The sequence below is a fragment of the Papio anubis genome, chromosome 5 (assembly GCF_008728515.1).
Source record: "Papio anubis isolate 15944 chromosome 5, Panubis1.0, whole genome shotgun sequence".
Classification (NCBI taxonomy): domain Eukaryota; kingdom Metazoa; phylum Chordata; class Mammalia; order Primates; family Cercopithecidae; genus Papio; species Papio anubis.
The window spans coordinates 142,074,964-142,095,667 of NC_044980.1; the positions used below are offsets into that span (position 1 = coordinate 142,074,964).

The following is a 20,704-nucleotide window of genomic DNA, read 5'->3' on the forward strand; positions in this document are numbered from 1 at the left end:
AGTGAGTGTGTGGCAACTGTCAGTAATTACTTCCATGATGATTGTGATGCCCTGCCCCCCATTCCTTTACAGCAGACCCCCATCCCTGCACCGCCTCTACTTCACTCTGACACCGTCCTTTCCTCCTCTGATCTTCCTGCTGGAACAATGAAACCAAACACCTCCCTCCCTACCCAGCCCCTTCCTTCCTGTGATAACCAGCGTCCCTGATGGAACATTTGGTGTTTCTCATTACCTCTTTGTCTCAGGAGGGAAGGAAGGGGAGAACCTGCCTGCTGGGGGAGCCTGTACCCCTCCACGGACTGGTGAGGTCGGCAGACGGAGCCCTAGACTGGAGTTAAAAGAGTCCTGCCTTGACATCGATCCTGGGCAGCAGTTAGCCCAGAGGTTAACAGTGGGCAGCTGAACTGCCTGCATTTAGTTTCTGGCTCTGCTGCACCTAAAGGTGGCTTCGCCTCTGCAAGGCTCGTCATCTTAAGCTGTAACTCAGGGCTCACAAGGCTGCTGAGGGATAAAATGGGATAATCCACAGAAAGCCACCAGATAGGTGAGCAACAAATGGTGGCTGTGGTTATTTCCTGATCTCATGCTTACTGCTGTGTGGCCTTGGCAAGTGAGTGGATGCCTTTAGGAGATAGAGGTGATAACTCCAGCTGCCCTACAGGTTGCTGTAAAGGTGCGCATGGTCACAGAAGCAGGTCCCTCACGCTTGTGAGGCTTTATGGTTCCCATCACTCTTCACATCTGTGGTCCCACTGTCCTCAGGCAACCCAAGGAGGAAAGCAGAGGACTAGGATCATTCCCATGTTGCAGATGTGGACACTGAGGCCCAGAGCAGGGAAGTGGCTCTTCCAAGACCACACAACTAATTAGCAATAAGCCTTTTGGTCCCCATCCTTGTGTCTTTTCAACCCAGGGGACAGATATGGGAGAAAGCCTTTACAAACCCCAGTGTGCCCCACGCATGTACAGGCGGCTATGTCAGCCCATCTGTTCCCCACAGTGGCCCTGACCCTCTGTTCTACAGCATTCACCACACAGACCCCATTCTTCCTTTGCATCGACAGCTTCCCTGCCCACCCGTTTACAGCTGTGTGTCCTCTTCACAGGTCATCCGAGAAGTGAGCAAGCCAGTTGGGGGAGCCGAGGGAGTGGAGGTGCCCAGATCCCCAGTCCTCCTGTGCAGATTGGACCCGGACAAGGTATATCTGTCTCCACTAGGTCTTCCCCAGGCCAGGCAGTGGCCACTCAACACAGGCTCAACCCCAGGGGAACTCACTGGCTGGGGGAAAAGCCGGGCAACTGCCAAACTGTAGGTGCCCAGCACAGAGCTGGCACAACAGTAGGTGCTTAATAAATGTCTCCTGAATTCATGAATGCATGAACAAACGAGTGCCTGTGACCAAAGTGCAACACAAACCAGAGGAGGGAGTGACGCACCTGCCAGGACGGGAGGAGGTCACGTTGCAATCATGCCATGAAAAATAAGTTGAAATTTGTCAATTAGAAAAGGAGGCCAAGGCGGGCACATCACTTCAGCCCAGGAGTTCAAGACCAGCCTGGACAACACAGTGAGACCTCATCTCTAAAACACAAAAATTACAAAACTATTATCCAGGTGTGGTGGCACATGCCTGTAGTCCCCACTACTCAGGAGGCTAAGGTAGGAGAATTGCTTGAGCCTGGCAGATGGAGGCTGCAGTGAGCCATGATCGCGCCACTGCACTCCAGCCTGGGCAACAGAGTGAGACCCTGTCTCAGAAAAAAAGAAAGAAAAGAGAGAGAGAAAGAAGAAAGAGAAGGAGGGTGCCTGTCTGGAACATGAGAGAAGCAGGCATTAGCCAGTTGGTCAGGCTGTTGGCAAATATGTCCCAGTACCTACACATTGCCAGGTATTGTGGGTAACAAAGGGCCTTGGACCCAAGTCCTCCCCTTAAGGACATTACAGTCGAGGGGAAGGGTTAAGACCCACAGACATGCGCCTTGCATGATGTAATCAAGGCTTGTATTTATAGACTGTGACTGCATGCCCTGCAGTGTACTAAACGCTTTACGTGTATTAACTGAGGTGATTTTCATAAGAACTCTTTGGGTAGGTACATTTTCAGAGGAGAAAGCTAAGACAGAGATTTGCCCAAGGTCACATAGTAAATAAGAACCATAGCCAGGATTTGAACCCAGATGGTCTAGTTCTTGATGACCATGTTGCCCCTCCTCTCAAGGTCAGGATCCTGGGCACCTGCTTGACAGGTACTCGGTGAGTACCCAGGGCACCCCAGGAACTGTGCTAGCCATTGAAATGCAGTCCAAACACAAACAGGTGCAAGCCCTGCCCTCACAGCACTTCCAGCCCAGTAGGAAGTAGACGTGAATCAAACAGTCACACGGACTTATAAATGCCAAGCTGTGTAAATGCTAGGAGGGAAAAGTACCAGGTACCCTAGGGCCCTGCCTCTGCCTCAGCGCCCCAAGAAGGCTTCTCTGAGGAAGTGATATTTCAAATGAAGATGAAAAATTAGCAGGGAAGAGGAGGGAAAAGGCACTCTAAACAGAGGGAAAAGGTGCAGGAGCAGGAAGAAGCATGGAAGTGAAAACGGCCAGTATGGCTAAGCTCAGAGAGAAAGGAGAGCCCACCAGCCTGTTAGAGTATCGCAGAAAGCTACAGTGAGTGGAACAGGGGCCCACACTGGCTGGAAGGATGAGAAGGGTAAGGGAAGATGGGCGCCTATATTGAGCCTTAAGGCATAGGCAAGATTTCACTGAGGCAAAGGTGGGCCGAGGGGAGGGAACAGAAGCAAAGGTATGGGATCAGGCAGAGTCACCAGGAGTGGAAGACGTGCCCAGGTGGATGCAGGAGGAGAAGCTCAACCCTATCCTCACTTAGCCTTTGCCATGCGTGAGGCCAGAGGGAAAGCAGCGTTGACGGTGTCAGTGTGTGAGTGTGTGTGTGCACACACTTGCCAGCGCATGCTGTGGTGCAGTTTGAAGGATGTGTAGAGAGGAAGAAGAGGCAAGCTGGTAGAGTTGAGATTTCCTGTGGCTGAGCGCCCACAGGGAGGGTAACTAGGATGTTGGGGGTGGTATTTTGGGTGGAGAGTGAGGGTGAGGACGTGATATTGGTAGGTCTCTTCTCCACAGAATCATGTGATTGCAGCGTCACCATCGAGTTCATTCCAAAGTGCTCACGGTACCTCTTTGTATTTGCTCTATCTTGATGAAAAATGTACCATCTGTACACCATTGCCGAACACATGGAGCCATAGCTTCTGTTTCAGCATTTGAAGAGGTGATTCTTCATACTCGACAGTCCTGTCCCCTTTCTGACAGCTGTCATGTTTCCAGCCCTTTGGACATTGAGAGGTGCCCATGACCGCCTGTCCTCTCCGTCCCCCGTTGCTTATGGTGAAGCAGCCCTAAGCCTGGTTTGAGAGGATCTTGGCAGGAAAGGCTTTGGGGCCTCAGAGCTCTGTAATTCCACCTTCTTAAGTGGGTGGATGTCATTTAATCCTGGCCCAAGTGTGGCTGGCACAGTTTAGCTCCTTGAAGAAAGATGGCAGCACACCACACAGGTGTTAGAAATGATACAGTCCGTGGGCCTTCACTTGGGCTGGCTCCCTCACAGCAGCCCTCTGAAGTGGGTGGAATTCAAGTGAGAAAACCCAGCCTTGGGGAGACAGAAGCACTTTCCCACATTCCCATAGCTAATAAGTGGTAAGAGAGTCATCATTACTTCCACTCTACATCCCATGGTACCTAGTAGACACTTAACGGACCTTGTATGAATGAATTGATGAATGGTCTAGAGTTGGTGTCACGAGTAAAACTAATTTGGGCTGGAAGTGAAATTGTTGACATGTTGTGTGTGGGTGTGTGGGTGTGTGTCCCCTTCCCATCCTCTTCTCTGAGTTAGGATCATAATGGACTCCTGCTGGTCACCAGGTCCCACCATGACTATTTTGAAAATGTCTGCCAGCTCATCTGTTTTTCCGCATCCTCACTGTCATCTTGGTTCATGCTCTTGTTGAGTCTCATCATGACCAGGATGACACTCTCTTAAGTGGCTCTTTTGCTTCCAGTCTTGTCCCCTCTTTTCTATCCCCACAATGCCACTGGAAGTAACTTCCTAAACCAATTTGGATTACATTAGTGTTCCACTTAAATACTTTCCCAGCTCCCTGTCACCTGCCAAATACAGTCCAAATTCCTAAGACATTCATTCCAAAGTGTTATAATTAATGGACTGTGAATTGCCCAAAGACATAACCATATCTAAGTCATGGTTGTCTTTCCAATACCTGGTATGGTATCAGGCACAGGATAATTGCTGACAAACATTTGTTAACTAATTATCATGTGCTGGGGGAGTTGGAGGGAGATCGAACCAATAAAGGGAAATTTGGGTACCTCCAAATGTGCCCTCTGATGGGGGACTGTCTGTGTCCCTCCTCAGAGGCTGTCCCAAGAGAAGCAGACCTCAGATTCTGACAGCGTTGGCATGGGCGACAACTGTTCTACCCTTGGCCGCCGGGAGACCTGTGATCACGGTAGGAGCCTCTGGGGGCTCAGGCTGGGGAATGCTGGAACTGGGCAGGGCCCTGCCCATGGGCACACAGCGGCAGAGTAGGTTCTGATCATTCTGGAGACCTGGGTAAGGTGACCTGGCCTGCCATCCCTGGAGCTGCAGGCCCATCCTGTGTGCAGGCTGAAAAGGCCACAGGGAAGACTAAGGATGGGTGAGACTCAGGGCTCCCTCCACTCCCCTGACCCATTTCCCCAACAGGCAAAGGGAAGAAGAGCAGCCTGGCAGAACTGAAGGGCTCAATGAGCAGGGCCGCAGGCCGCAAGATCACCCGTATCATCAGCTTTTCCAAGAAGAAGCCACTGGCCGATGACCTGCAGACGTCCTCCACCGAGGAGGAGGTTCCCTGCTGTGGTGGGTCCAGGGCACGGGGATGAAGGGTGTTCAGGTCCTGTGGGCGCGGGCTTCTGGGGCTGAGGCCAGGAGACCTCATGCCTCATCCACCTCACCCCCAGGGCAGGGGAGGGGATCCCAGCCTACTGGGAGGCTAAGCCCCACTCCATTAACACTCTAGGCTTTCCCATCACTTCTCTTTCCAGAGGCCCTGACACTCAACCAAAGGAAAAGCCAGCTGACCACTGTATTTCTATGCTCCCTGTGACCTTAGTCCAAATCACCGCCCATCTCTGGGCCTCAGTTTCTCAGTTTCCTCCACGATAACAAGACAGGGGTATCTCATTTCCCAGCATAGAGCGTGCCAGGTGTATAAGTAACAACCCATATTATAGGGAAATTTATTGGAGAAAAATATTTAGGTACTTTTTATTATAAATGCATTCAATGTGAATTAAAAGTGATTTGAAGGGGAAAACATTATTCTGCTCATGTAAATGTAGTGTTCCATGTACTGGAATCCAATTTTTAAAAATCATATATTTTGGATATGCAGTAATATTCTAACCCTGAAAAAAATATTATAAAAGTACATGGCAAGACCAGGTGCAGTGGCTCACCTCTGTAATCCCAGCACTTTGGGAGGCCGAGGCGGGAGGATCGCTTGAGCCCTGGAGTTTGAGTCCAGCCTGGGTAACATGGTGAAACCCTGTCTATACCAAAAATACAAAAATTAGCCAAGCATGGTGGTGTATGCCTGTAATCCCAGCTACTTGGGAGGCTGAGGTGGGAGGATCACTTGAGCCATGATAGAGACACCATACTCCAGCTTGGGTGACAGAGGGAGACCCAGTCTCAAAAAATAAATACATAAATAAATATATGGTTACAAAGAAATATTTTGTAATCAGTGAATCAGAGTGCATCATGGTAAAAATAAACAAATTTAAATCTAAAACATTAAGAGGGAATTCTAAACCTGTGGGTCATTAGCTACATAGCAGCTGTGCCTTGGTCAATTTTAGGATTATGTAGGCGAGACATTTTTGTTCCCACACGCTGCCACTGGGTGTCAGCATCATCCATTATTTTCCATCTTTCAGTAACAGTTTTGTGGGGAGAAAAGGCAAAAGAGTTGTGTTTTTTATATCATACGCAGTAGTTGCTGCCCTTTTCATCAAGCTTGGTGTGGCCCAAAGGCTGTGCAGACATGTACGAATGCCATTATCAGTCCTTGTTTCACAGGTAAGAAATAAACTCAGAAAAGCATGCCCAAGGTCACCCTGAGGTCACAGGGGAGAGAAAGCTAACCAGGACCCTGAGGTCTTCTTTCCAGCAGACACAAGGAGCCGCCTTGCGTCCCCATGCTGTCCCGGGGCAGGCTGTGGGAACCTCACACCACTGTCTCCTCCAGGCTACCTGAACGTGCTGGTGAACCAGGGCTGGAAGGAACGCTGGTGCCGCCTGAAGTGCAACACTCTGTATTTCCACAAGGACCACACGGACCTGCGAACCCACGTAAACGCCATCGTCCTGCAAGGCTGTGAGGTGGCCCCGGGCTTTGGGCCCCGACACCCGTTTGCCTTCAGGATCCTGCGCAACCGGCAGGAGGTGGCCATCTTGGAGGTGAGAGGAGAGGGTGGGATGCGGTTGGTGCTTGGTCTGGGAACTCTGGTCTGAGTGTTGTGTTTTTGTTTGGGGGAGCCCTTGCTGCTGACACCATGGGGACTGAAGGGGAAGGAAAACAAGCCCCACTCCTGTCAGGTGACCCAAGTAGGATTATAAGACAACATACAGGACACCCACTTAATTTGAATTTCAGGTAAGCCATGAACATTACCCGGAACGTTTTCATAAAAATATAGGTATGTGCCATGCAAGATTGGAGCTCTATCGATACTAAACTATTATTGTTCATCTGACATTCAAATTAAACAAAACATTCTGTATTTTTATTCACTAAATCTGGCAGCACCAGAACCAAGGTTTGTTTTTTCTCCCTTACCTTAAAATCCCAAGCCTGAAAGGCATCTAGTCTAGTCTAGCCCATTCAGATTCTGGAATCCCCTCTAAGACCTTTCACCAGTACCCTCCTCTGGTGGAGGAGAAGGTCCATGCCCCTCCCATTGAGCAATTCAAATTTTAGACAGATTTTCCCCATACTGAGTTGAAATCTTTGAGCTCCAGGAAGGCAATAACTAGGCCTATTCTGCATACTTTTGTTTTTCCAGAGCTCACCAGGATGTCCTGCACTAGAATACTATGGGCTCTAGAAATATTTGTTGAACAAATGAGTGAATGAAGTATGATTTCATTTCACCGATTCACTGTCCTTACTCACGGGCAGTAGCCTCCTCTCTGAGGTCACGCAGAATACGTGGACTCTCTTCCACATGGCAACCCTTTGGCAATTTAGAATTTTAAATGTTAACACTAGAGGAAAACAGAAAACTAATTTCTCCCATTACAGATAGGAAACTGAGGCCAAGGCAGCCATGTGCTTTATCCAGGGGTCCACCAGTGGTCTCTTGGTCTTGTCCTAGAACCTGACCTCTTGGTCTTGTTTTCTGCCCAAGTCCCACTGCCTCTCTCAGTTCTTAAATTTCAAAGAATATCTTCTCTGTAACTCACTTTTATTTTTGGTAGTTTGAGATAGGTCTCTTATTTCTCTTATACATGAGCAAAAAATGTGCTTTATTTATTCAAGTTTAGTATTTGTGTGCTAATTTAATTTTATAAGATGCTCTTTAAATGAGAATTAACATAAGTCCACGTTTAGTTGACTGGCAACTTCTTGGAGATTTTCCTATATACAGTATTGTAATTATTTGGCAATTATAACACCAGAAAAAATTTTGATTGAGTTATATGAGAAATGACCTCTTCTAATAAAAAATAAATAGTTTTTAAAAATTCAGAGAACACCCAAATGTTGGTTTTATATCCTAATGGTTGGGGAAGGCTCTGAGAATGGAAAGTGAGGGTAGGGAGGCCTCTGTCTTAGAGAGGTCATCAGGGAGGGCCTCTCTGAGGAGGTGACATTTGAATGGAAACCTGAATAGATGGAAGAAGGGAGCCTCTTGGATTTCTGGATGTGTGCTGTAATCTTATTCCTCTTTGACCCCTGAGTATCGGGTACATAGTCAGTACTTACAAATATTTCTGGGTTTGGCTGAAGTCAATAGGTCTCCAGAAGCTCTGACAGTAGGAAAATGAACTCTACCTTTGCCTCCTGTCCTTCAGGCAAGCTGTTCGGAGGACATGGGTCGCTGGCTCGGGCTGCTGCTGGTGGAGATGGGCTCCAGAGTCACTCCAGAGGCGCTGCACTATGACTACGTGGATGTGGAGACCTTAACCAGCATCGTCAGTGCTGGGCGCAACTCCTTCCTGTAAGTGTCAGCTGCACCGGCCGCACCTGCCCAGGACCTTTCCTGTCTCCATCCCTCTCAGAGGCTGAGTACAGCCCTGGGCACTGGGAGGGAAGGGAGGAGCTAAGGAAAGCTCTGCTTCCTTGAGAAGTTGGAATGGGTGTCTTCCTCTTACAGCAAAGAGTGGGGAGCTGGCTGAAGGAGGTAGCCTAGGGTCAGAGGCAAGCTGTGGATGGAAGGAGCAAAAGTAGAGAAGCCTTGAAGTAGTGGCCTGGGTTCTGCCCTCATGCCACGGGACTTTAAGCTTTCACACACTTGATCATGGGCACATGGCTAGTATATGGCATTCAGGTACTAGAAGAGCCAGGTTCGAGTCCCAGCTTGGTCACCACCAGCAGTGGAAGCTTGCACTGGTTGCTTGCCATCTCAGATCTCTGTTTTCTGACTCATAGAATGGTGGTGATGAATTACCTGCCTTGCAGGTTGTTATGAGAATCACATTGGTCCTGTCTGTGACACCCTAACACAGCCCATGACACAGTGCTTCCTGCCATCTTGCTTTTACTAATCTTCTGACCTGCCTTAAGAGTTTCTGCCAGAATCAATGAGAGTGGTAGACAGGAAAACACTGTAAGTCGAAAAGCATCATTGTCATTGTCATTGTCATTGTCATTGTCGTTGTACCTTTTATTTTCTAGATATGCAAGATCCTGCCAGAATCAGTGGCCTGAGCCCCGAGTTTATGATGATGTTCCTTATGAAAAGATGCAGGTACAGTCCCTTGGGGCTGCCCAGGAATGTGACAAAGGCCACTTATTAGCTCTCCCTCTTTCTGCTCTCTTTACCTTCTCCTCAGAGAGATCATTTTCATTTAAGCAGCAGTAGCTAGAAGGGGAGCCCCTTCTTATCATAGAGCATGGCTCAGGATGAGGAATCCCTGGCACAGGAGGCTGGGTGGTGCAGTGGAAAGAGACCCAGGTTGGGAGGAAGAAAGGGCTCTGTAAACTGCCAAGCACTACCAAAAGGTGAGGCATCGTCTCCAGTTTGAGCAAGATGCTGGGTCCTGTTTACCGCTCTGTGAACTTATCCTCCTGATTCTGTGGTGTCTGGGGCAGGTGCTGACGCTGGGGTCAACCTGCAAGCCTTCACCTAGTGACTTCGTGATCTGGGAGCTTCAGCTCCCAGGCCAGTCTCCATGTTTTGCTTGCTAAGCCAGGGAGATACCAACTTACTAATTTACAGTGAGGCCTGAGTAGCCATCACATGACCTGGAATGCTCCTGGCAGCATGCCCTGTGCTGTCTCCTCCCTCAGAAAGCAAGAGGAGAGCCACATTCCAACCAGACGCTGGTGGGTGGGTCAGGCCTCACCATTAGCAGGAGAGAGAGGCAATTAAGCTGTGTCTGCAGATGTGTCTGCGGACAGGACCTCTGCCTTGGATGGTGCTCGATGACACACTGAGTTTTCACCTCTAGGACTCCCTTTTCTGGAAATTTCTCCAGTCATCCTTCTGTTCATATGATCTTTCTTCAGACTCAGATAAACCTGTGGATGCCGCTTGAGGTTTTTCTCAGTTGCAGAGTTTAGTGGCAAGATAGCTTAGCACTTAAGGATGTGAAGTTTGAGTCAGACTCAGGGCTGCTGGTCTTCGCTTCCTGACTCCAAAAGGATATGATAAAACCTACCTTCTTGGATGGCTGCAAGAATTAAATAATACTTTATGTAAGAAAGTTTAGGCAAGGTCTGGGTGCCATGGCTCATGCCTATAATCCTGGTACTTTGGGAGGCTGAGGTGGGTGGATCACTTGAGGTCAGGAGCTCGAGTCCAGCCTGACCAACATGGCAAAACCTCGTCTCTACTTAAAAACTACAAAAATTAGCCAGACATAGTGGCACATGCCTGTGGTCCCAGCTACTTGGGAGGCTGAGGCAGGAAGATTGCTTGAACCCAGGAGGTGGAGGTTGCAGTAAGCCAAGATCATGCCACTGAACTCCAGCCTAGGCAACAGAGTGAGACTCTGTCTCAAAAAAAAAAAGTGTAGGCTGGGCACAGTGGTGGCTCACACCTGTAATCCTAGCACTTAGGGAAGCTGAGGTGGTGGATCACTTAAGCCCAGGAGTTTGAGACCAGCCTGGCCAACATGGCAAAACCCTGTCAGTACAAAAATTAGCCGGGCATGGTGGTGCGCACCTGTTGTCCCAGCTACTCAGGAGGCTGAGGTGGGAGGATCGCTTGAGTCCAGGAGGTTGAGGCTGCAGTGAGCCATGATCACACCACTGCACTCAAAAGAAGAAATTAGCACAGTGCCTAGACATTGGAAGTTCTTATACAGAGGAGTAAATAGTACTGTTGTTGACAACATCATTATTATATTACATTATTATCATATTTAACTCATGGTTTCCTAAGCTTTCACTGGATTTTTAGTATTCTTAATATTCCTCATGCACAAATGTATAGTTAATCTATTAAGTTATGTCACTTCTATCACTGGCTCATCTCATCCAGGACTTTTCTTCTTGAGGGAAGACTCTTTTCTTTTTGAGGCAATTCAGAAAATCAGGATACTTCCAGATGTTCTAAAGACAAAAATATCTATGATAAATCAAATATAGCCACCCACAGTCTTTTCAGATTTTCTAATTTTCGTCTCAGCAGGTACTACAGTTTAGGGTTGCCTTCTGCTGCCCCCAGCAGAAAAGTATGAGGTTCAAATGATACACTGCTAGCAAAAGTGCTTTATGATTTTTGAGTGCTATGCAAGTCTAAAAATGTAAGACCAAAATCATAGAGCAAGAAGACCCCATACTGAGCAAAGACGGTAGTACAGCCTGCATTGATGAGTCTGCGCCTGCCTGAACTTGACTGTCTTCTTCCATCTCCCACCAGGACGAGGAGCCCGAGCGCCCCACAGGGGCCCAGGTGAAGCGTCACGCCTCCTCCTGCAGTGAGAAGTCCCATCGGGTGGATCCGCAGGTCAAAGTCAAACGCCATGCCTCCAGTGAGTTGTGTGTGGGCCTCCCCTGCTGACTAGGGAGGAAGGGAAGGAAGCAGTCTATAGGAGGGATCTCAAAATCAGTTCCTCTGGTGGGTAAATAAATGAGCAAAGTGAGATGCAAGAAAATACTCTACCCTAAGAAAAATCACAGAGCAAGCACAATGAAAAAGGGCAGCTAGCATGTGGCCTCAGAGGAAAAATGACAGGGAGTTGGGGGGTGGGGAGGTACTATAGGAAACTGATACCCAGTCTCCTCAGGTCCCAACTATAGGGGAGGCTGCTGCTCAGCTCCAGCAGACGATCCCCATGAAGCAGTACCAGGCCCCTAACACCAGATTTGCTAATTACTTAAAAGAGACCAGAAATCTAGACTTTAGGTGAAATCTGCTTATTTTTTAATATCAGCAACTATTTTTTTTTTTTAATTTAGCACTGAATGAGGCCAAATAGAGAGAGAGAGAGAGAGAGACTGTTGACAAGCTGTATCTGTTTCAGAGGCTAACAATTTGTGATTTCTGATCTGGGGTAGTAAGTGGAGAACTGAACCCATCCGAATACCCTGGAGCCAGCTGCTGTGAAAGCCACAGCTCACCTTGGTGTCCTGCCCTAGCTCTGCCTAGCACCCCACAGGAGCTCAGTGAATTGCCTGATTGCCACACTGCACAGTAATGTGGATAACTAAGTATGCCAGGCAACTCTGTTGTAAATTCTGTTTTACTTCCAACAGTAATCTGTGCTCCTGTGTGATTTCTCTTTATGAAGAAGCCAGCTTCCTGTGGGACAGCATGTTCCAAAAGTTTTTTCTTTGTTCCTTTACATTTATTCTCCCTGCATCTCAACAGAGTCAAGTTCTGTTCTGTGCTTTTTGTAAACTTATTTTTATATTTTAATACCTATTTTTAAAAATACTTTTCTATATTATGGCTCCATTTCATTTGTATAGATCATCCCTTCTGAGGGTCAGGAAATCTGTATTCCATTCCTCATTCCTCCCTTGACTACTGAATTACTGTGTACCTCTGGGAAAAGTCCTTTCCCCTCTCTGGGCCTGAGTTTCCTCTCTGAACAATCAGAAGGTTGTTGTGTAACTTTGCACTCTACTCTCAGAGATACTGGAAATGCAGGGCCTTGTGAAATGCCCATTTTAAAATGGAAATCTAAACTGAAAAAAGCATGTAAGATTAAAGAAATCACCGAATGTCAATGACAACAACAAAAAACTAACAAACATACACAAAAAAGTAGACCCTTTCTTCAGATCAAATCTCATATGAAAGCCAAGTTTATAAAATAAAATAAAAGTGGAGCTACTCTGGTTAAGGCCCACTTGGACTCCACTTCTCCTGTTAGCCATCACCGCGGGGTCATAAGGTTCCTTGAAGGGCAGTGGGAAACCACGGTGGAAGACTGCTAATGAATTCCAACAAGGTTGTTTTTTAGATGAAGAAACTGAAGAAAATAAAAGAGAAGATATCTTAATCCATTTCTCTTGCTATAACAAAATCCCATAAGCTAGGTAACTTATAAATAACAGAAATTTATTTCTCATTGTTCTGGAGGCTGGGAAGTCTGAGATCAAGGTGGCAGCCAATTTGGTGTCTGGTGAGGGCCTGTTTCCTGGTGATGACCATCTTTTTGCTCCCTGGGGTCTCTTTCCCAAGGGCACTAATCCCACCCATGAGGGCTCCACCCTGGTGACCTAATCACCTACCAAAGGCCCCACCTCCAAGTGCCATCACATAGGCGATTAGGTTTCAACGTATGAATTTTGGGGTATGTAAACATCTAGTCTATAGCCAAAGGATTTTGCCCACGATCATGTATTAATTGCCTATTGCTACATAAGAAATTACCCAAAATTTAGCTCCTCTAAACAATAAGCAGGAACATGTATCATGTCACATGGTTTCTGTGGATCAGGAATCCTAAATGGTTTGGATAGGTAGTTCTGGCTTGGGGTCTCTCATGAGATCTCAAGATGTTGGCTGGTCATCTGAAGTCATCCAAAGTCTTGACAGGCTGAAGGATCCACTTCTAAGATGACTCACTGCATGCCTGGCAAGTTTGTGCTAGGTGTTGGAAGGAGGCCTCAGTTCTTTGCCATGGGAATCTCTTCATAGAGTTGCTTGTCCTTGTGATGCGACAGCTGGCTTCCCCCAGAGCAAGCAACCCAAGAAGGAACAGCAAGGCTGATGCTGCAAGGTCTTTTATGACCTATGGTTAGAAGTTACACTCTGTCATTCTGCAATATCCTGATGGTTACACAGGTCAGCACTGTTTAGTGTGGGAGGGACTATAAAAGGGCATGAATATTAGGAAGCAAGAATCATGGAGGCCAAGTAGATTGCTGAGAAAAATGGTGGTGTGAGAAGCTGCATGGACCCACTCCCTAGCAAAACAGCTGTAGCTGGTAAAATTTATTAAAACAAACAATTATTTAAAGTCTGGAAATTTTCCTGAGGGCAAATGAAGAAACATTTATTCTAGAAAATTTGCTAAATCTTAGTAAGAACAGTGAGAGTTTGTGGCATTTGAGGCACAACCTACCCCTTTATCCCCCAACTCAGTTTGAAAGAATCTTCACTCCAGGCACATCTGGACAAGAAAACAGGGCTCCTTCTTTCCCCAGCTGCCAGTGAAGGGCTACAGTATCTCCCCCGGAAGGGCAGGCTGCCAGTATTTTTTGTCATACCCAGCTCCATGCTGCAGAGGCTAAATTCCAGGTGATTGCAGCCAAGAGGGAGGAAGCGCCCTTCCTCTACCCAGATGATAGAGCAAAGGCTTTGCCCCAGGTAGGGTAAGCCAAGAATACTGGGGCCCTGATTGCCCTCATCCCAGCTCACTTGTAGGGCAGAGGTTGCATGCTGGGAGAGACAAGCAGAGTAGACCGGAGGTTACTGCCCCCGCCCCAGCACCCTGCTCATAACAGGAATGTCACTCCAAGAGAAACAGGCTCTTAATTTGTTTTGTGCTGCTATAACAGAATACCAGAGACTGGGTAATTTATAATGAACAGAAATTATTAGCTCCTGGTCTAGAGGCTGGAAAAATCCAAGATCAAGCTGTTGACCTCTAGCAAGGGCCTTCTTGCTGCATCATCACATGGAAGAAAACAGAAGGGCAAAGAGGCAAAAGGGGGTTGAATTTGCCCTTTTTTAACGGCATTAATCCCACCCATGAAGGCAAAGCCCTCATGGCCTAAATCACCTCTCAAAGTCCTATCTTTTCATACTGTTACAATTGCAATTAAAGTTCAACATGAGTGTTGGAGGGGACGAACATTCAAACAACAGCACAGGCCATTGTTGCCACCCCTGGATCCAGAGCAGTGACTCAGAGATTTTGCCCAGTGGGGAAGGGCAGGCCATAAGAACAGAGCACTCCAAAGCTCTTCCTCAAAAGAACTGACTTTAGTTGGAACAGTGTGGGAAAGTGTAAACCAAAGGGTGCTCTCAAAAACAATGGAGATTTGGTGGTTATGAGAACAATAAACTAAACCACAGGCTAGTTTATCAGAGAGAACCACAGAAAGAGACAGCTAAAAATGCCCTCAGCTGGGTGTGATGGCTCACCCCTGTCATCCCAACACTTTGGGAGGCTGAGGCAGGTGGATCACTTGAGGCCAGGAGTTAAAGATCAGCCTAGCCAACATGGCAAAACCCTGTCTCTACTAAAAATACAAAAATTAGCCAGGCATGGTGGCAGGCACCTGTAATCCCAGCTACTAGGGAGGCTGAAGCACAAGAATCACTTGAACCCAAGAGGCAGAGGTTGCAGTGAGCTGTGATCGTGCCACTGCACTCCAGCCTGAGTGACAGAGTGAGACCCTGTCGCAAAAAAAGAAAAAAAAAAATTTTTTTTAAGAAATTGGTTTAAATAAAAAGAGCCCTGCTAGGGTTAGAATAGATCTCAAAGATGAGCCTCCACAACTATCCTATAAAGGGGCTGAATTTAATTGGATCAGACTGTGGAGTAATTTATGCATTGTCAAAATCAATAGAGCAAACACCTGACAATTAGTAGAGCCTAACAGCTGGGTGTAATAGCAACAGAGGCAGACTGCTTAACAGGAGATTAGGGAAAGAGTCAGAAATCCCTGCTAATACGCTGTCACCCCAGAGTGACTGTACATATGCCAAGGCTATGGCCTCTGAGGAGCAACATCAGTGCCTTCATACTTCAAGAGGAAGTAGACTACACTAAAATAGTTCAGACAAGTCACTAAACAAATAAGAAAGTAACCCAACAACCCAGTTGGGGGGATGCATATCAAAAGATACTATAATATATTCTCTAAAATGACCAGTTTTCAACAAAAAATTATGAGATGCACGAAGAAGCAGGAAAATGTGACCCATACAGAGGGGAAAAAATCAAGCCATAGAAACTGCCTGAGAGAGGGCCCAAATGTAGAATTTAACAAAGATTTCAAAGCAGCCATTATAAATTATTTAAAGAACTTAAGGAAACCATGCTTAAAGAAATAAAGGAATGGAAGATGACAGGGTATTAAGAGATAGTCTATATTATGAATAGCCTATATTATTGGTAGTCTCTATCAATATATTATTGATAATAGTCCATTCCTCCTGCTATAACAAAATTCCATAAGCTGGGTAACTTATAAACAAAAGAAATGTATTTCTCATTGTTCTGGAGAAATTGGCTTCATACTGAAGGAGGAAATAGACTATGCTGAGTACTACACTACACTATACTGTACACTACAGTATAGGTACATGGAACTACACTATAGTTATATGAAATATAGCTATCCTATATTATACTATACTACATAGTACAGTCACATGGAATATATTATTGATAATATATTGATAGAGGCCTCCAACAGAAAGATAGAAATTATAAAAGGAAGAACCAAGTAAAAATCATGAGGCCAAAAAGTACAATAACTGAAATGAAAAATTCACTCAGTGGGCACAACAGTAAATTTGACCTGGTAGAAGAATCAGTGAACTTGATGATAGAAAAATAGAGATTATGCAAACTAAAGAGCAGAGAGGAAAAAAGAATGAAGAAAAATGACAGAGCCTCAGAGCATTGTGGAACACCATTAAGTGCACAAACATATGTGTACAGGGAGTACTAGAAGGAGAAGAGAGAGAGATGAGCATAAAAAATATTCAAATAATGGCTGAAACTTGCCAAATTTATTGAAAAACATTAATCTATACATCCACGAAGCTCAGTGAAATCCAAGTAAGATAAAGGCAAGGAGATCTACAAAGATACATCATGGTAAAAATGCTTATACCAAAGACAAGGAAAAAATGTTGAAGGCAGAAGAGAAAATCAAGCCATCATGTATAAGAGAATCCCAGTAACATTAACAGCTGACTTCTCATCAGTAACAATGAAAGCCAGAAGACCCTCCATGCTGTATTTATGATCACGCTTGAACTGCAGGGTAGTTGTGTCAGGAACTGATTTTCGCATGGGTCACTGGGTGACCACTGCAATCCCTACAGCAGCTGGCTAGACAAGACCCCCAATTATCATAAACTGCAGGAATTATTCTGCACCAACTTATATAAAGCAGTGTGCAGTTCTGTATAGCGCGCGCGCGCACACACACACACACACACACACACAAAAGTAAAACTTTCCCCAAGAGGTTGAACTATGGCCTTGAACCAGCTACAGCAGTATTGCACAGCATGGACCCTGGAGTCAGAAAGACATGGAGACATGGGTTTAACCTTGGCTCTGCCACCATTAGCAGTGGGACTTAACTGCTGTGTACCTCAGTTTCCTCAACAATAGAAGAAAACTAATTATAGTATAAGTTTTGTGGGCTGGGCACAGTGGCTCACTCCTGTAATCCCAGCACTTTGGGAGGCTGAGGCAGGCTGATCACTTGAGGTCAGGAGTTCGAGAACAGCCTGACCAACATGGTGAAACCCCATCTCTACTAAAAATACAAAAATTAGCTGGGCATGGTGGCATGCACCTGTAGTCCCAGCTACTCTACTTGGGAGGTTGAGGCAGGAGAATCACTTGAACCCCAGAGGTGGAGGTTGCAGTGAGCCGAGATCACGCCACTGCACTCCAGCCTGGGTGACAGAGCAAGACTCTGTCTCAAAAAAATCAATTAAAAAAATAACTTTCATGATGACTAAGTGGGAATGCAAGTAAATGGCTCAGCATATAGTGCCTAGTGTATAGTAAATAATACATTTTTGCCATAATTATTTGTTTTTATTGTCCATCATAGTGTTGAACCTACAGTAGACCACCAGGTCCCTCCCTCCCCCAACCCCTTCCCCAGTAATAAAATGGATAACTGACTGTAGCTCAAAGTCTAGAATCTCTGGAGATCTGAGTTATACGGAACGGTCTCCTTGTCTTATAGATATCTGAAAACTGACTATAAAACTTGTTCTTTTAAAACCAAAGTATGTTCTACATCACAAATTTGTTTTTAATAATATTATCATTATTACCTAACCCTTACTATTTGCCTACTATACTAAGTGCTTTTCATTAATCATCTCATTCAACCCTTACCACAACTCTATGAGGTAAATTGTATCCATATCCTTGTTTACAAATAAGGAAACTAAGGTCAAGGGGGAAAGGCACAGTAAAACACTACCAGTCTCTTTTGCCTAATGTCACACAACCAGGAAGGTCAAAAATGCCCAAATCTCAGGCTGTCTGTTCCAAGGCCTTGCTCCTAGTCCCTGTGCCCTATGGCCTTTTGCTTCTTAATTCCTTAGAGGATTCACACTAGGCCGGGCGCGGTGGCTCAAGCCTGTAATCCCAGCACTTTGGGAGGCCGAGGCGGGTGGATCACAAGGTCAGGAGATCGAGACTATCCTGGCTAACATGGTGAAACCCCGTCTCTACTAAAAATACAAAAAACTAGCCGGGCGCGGTAGCGGGCGCCTGTAGTCCCAGCTACTTGGGAGGCTGAGGCGGGAGAATGGCGTGAACCCGGGGGGCGGAGCTTGCAGTGAGTCGAGATCGCGCCACTGCACTCCAGCCTGGGAGACACAGTGAGACTCCGTCTCAAAAAAAAAAAAAAAAAAAAAAAAAGGGATTCACACTAAATATATCTAAGGGACTTGGTCTACATATTTCCATTTTATAGATGGAGAACTTGGGGCTGAGAGAGAAGCTGACACCACCCAAGTACCTTTGCCAGAGGTCAGAACTGAGGGCCTTTCCCTTCCCCACATCTCTGCAGGTGCCAATCAATACAAGTATGGCAAGAACCGAGCGGAGGAGGATGCCCGGAGGTACTTGGTAGAAAAAGAGAAGCTGGAGAAAGAGAAAGAGACGATTCGGACAGAGCTGATAGCACTGAGACAGGAGAAGAGGGAACTGAAAGAAGCCATTCGGAGCAGCCCAGGTACCTATGTGATTGTGGTCCTGAGCACCTATGGGTGGCCAGCTCATCCTTGGGCACAGTAAAGGGAGGTCTCTTGCACAAGTCACCTTGTTTCCAACCCAAGAAAAGTGGGCTTCTCCTCCCCTTCGCCTTCTCCTCCCCTTCGCCTTCTCCTCCTCGTCCTCTTCTCCTCTTCATCATTATCATCATCATTCCTCCCAATTAAAGAAAGTGTCATCAATTTAATAACTTGTTTTGGAGGGATGAAAAAGCATCACAATAATGTATACATTTAATATAGTAAGCAGCAATCTGATTTTAGAAGTGTGAAGCATAGAAGTGTGCCTTAGAATCAAAGAAATAAGAGATGTCATTTTGAACTCCACCTTTATTCATTCACAGATATATGTGAGACATTGGTCCTAGTGCAGGGAATAATGGACATGATGCTTTCCCAGGATCCTCTTCTGAAACCAGGGACCTCAGCAGGCCCTGCCTGCTCTGGGCTTCTCCACACCCTATTTTCTGCTGTGTTTCCTTTGCATTCTAACTGCAGTTCAACACACTTTAAGCCTAAGGTTTCTCCACGTGCCGGAGGGAGCAGAAGTCCTGTTGCTATAGAACATGTCCACAAACATGTAGCCCTATGAGAATCTGGTGGACCTATGGACCCTTTTCTAAGAAGAAACACCACAGTTCACAATGCTGCAAAAAAAAAGTTCAGGAGCTCATGTGGCTGCCTCTGGAGCCTATCCATAGATTGCCTAAGACTCCATGAACCTCAGATTAAGAACTTCTGGTTTAAAGGAGAAGACTTGTTCTGTGTGGCCAAGAACCAGGATCAACAGGAGGAAGGCACAGGAAGACAGTTTGGTTTCCATATAAAGAATTTTCTGAGAGTCAGAACCAGGATTTGGAGCAAGTTGACTATCCTTGTCCTGCTCAATTTTTTCCCCTATGGCACTATTACTTGGTAACATATCAGATTATTTATTATATTTATTATTTATTGTTTGCCACAGACACACAAATGTAAGCACCATAAGGGCAAGGATCTTTGCCTGCTTTGTTCACTGATACATCTAGGGCCGAGGACAATGCCTGATACATGGTAAGCACGCATTAAATACATGGTGAATGATGAATATAAAGAATTCAACATTACTGGAAAACCCTCCAGCACAGCCTCCCTCAGGGCAAAGAATGGAACTGATTTTTAAACCTGGTAAGACCCAACACAGCACTTGGCATGAGAAAGGTACTAATATAGGTTTGTTAGATTAAATTGAAAAAGTGAGCTGGGTGCCATGGTTCACGCCTGTAATCCTAGCACTTTGGGAAACTGAGGCAGGAGGACTGTTTGAGTGCAGGAGTTCGACACCAGCCTGAGCAACATAATGAGACTTCATCTCTATTTTTCTGTGTCTGTAAAGCCCTGCTATGACACTTGTTTACAAGTAACAGAAACCAAAGCTAAACTGGCAGAGAAATGAAAAGAAGATGTAATTGGAAAATTGAGTGATCTGGTGTAGTGGGGTCCAGGGACTTAAATGATGTCACCAGGAAGCTTATTTCTCATACTCATGCTTCTACCCTTCTCTCCTTTGGTTTCATTCTCCCCTTGTGATGCCACAATGGCTGCACAGTGCCAGCCCTCACCCAGCCCTCCCAGCCAACCCAAGCAGAGAGAGCTTCTCCTCCCAGCAACCACCACAAAACCCTCTGGATTCACTCTGATTGGTCCCACTTTCATCCTTCATCCAATCACTGTCACCAGAAGATGAGCTGTGATTATGGGGCAGACCTAAGTTATGTGCCAAACCCTTGAACTAGAAGCAGAGTCAGCCCCACTCAAACTAGAGAGAATGGGGCTGGGGGGCAGGTGCAGTGGCTCATGCCTGTAATCCCAGCACTTTGGGAGGCCAAGGCTAGTGGATTACTTGAGGTCAGCAATTTGAGACTAGGCTGGCCAATATGGCAAAACCCCATCTCTACTAAATATACAAAAATTAGCTGGGCATGCTGGGGTGTGCCTGTAGTCCCAGCTACTCGGGAGGCTGAGGCAGGAGGAT

General features: G+C 46.2%; 1 protein-coding gene across 1 annotated transcript in view; it reads left to right on the top strand.

The window, feature by feature from the left end:
• Positions 1 to 20,704, top strand: part of AFAP1L1 (actin filament associated protein 1 like 1) — a 66,549-nt gene that overhangs the window by 38,681 nt on the left and 7,164 nt on the right. The window contains exons 9-16 of the mRNA XM_003900337.4: positions 1,110 to 1,202; positions 4,451 to 4,544; positions 4,781 to 4,933; positions 6,327 to 6,538; positions 8,156 to 8,301; positions 8,979 to 9,051; positions 11,170 to 11,281; positions 18,489 to 18,653. Of these exons, the coding sequence (XP_003900386.1) occupies positions 1,110 to 1,202; positions 4,451 to 4,544; positions 4,781 to 4,933; positions 6,327 to 6,538; positions 8,156 to 8,301; positions 8,979 to 9,051; positions 11,170 to 11,281; positions 18,489 to 18,653 (1,048 nt within the window). The remainder of the gene's footprint in view (positions 1 to 1,109; positions 1,203 to 4,450; positions 4,545 to 4,780; positions 4,934 to 6,326; positions 6,539 to 8,155; positions 8,302 to 8,978; positions 9,052 to 11,169; positions 11,282 to 18,488; positions 18,654 to 20,704) is intronic.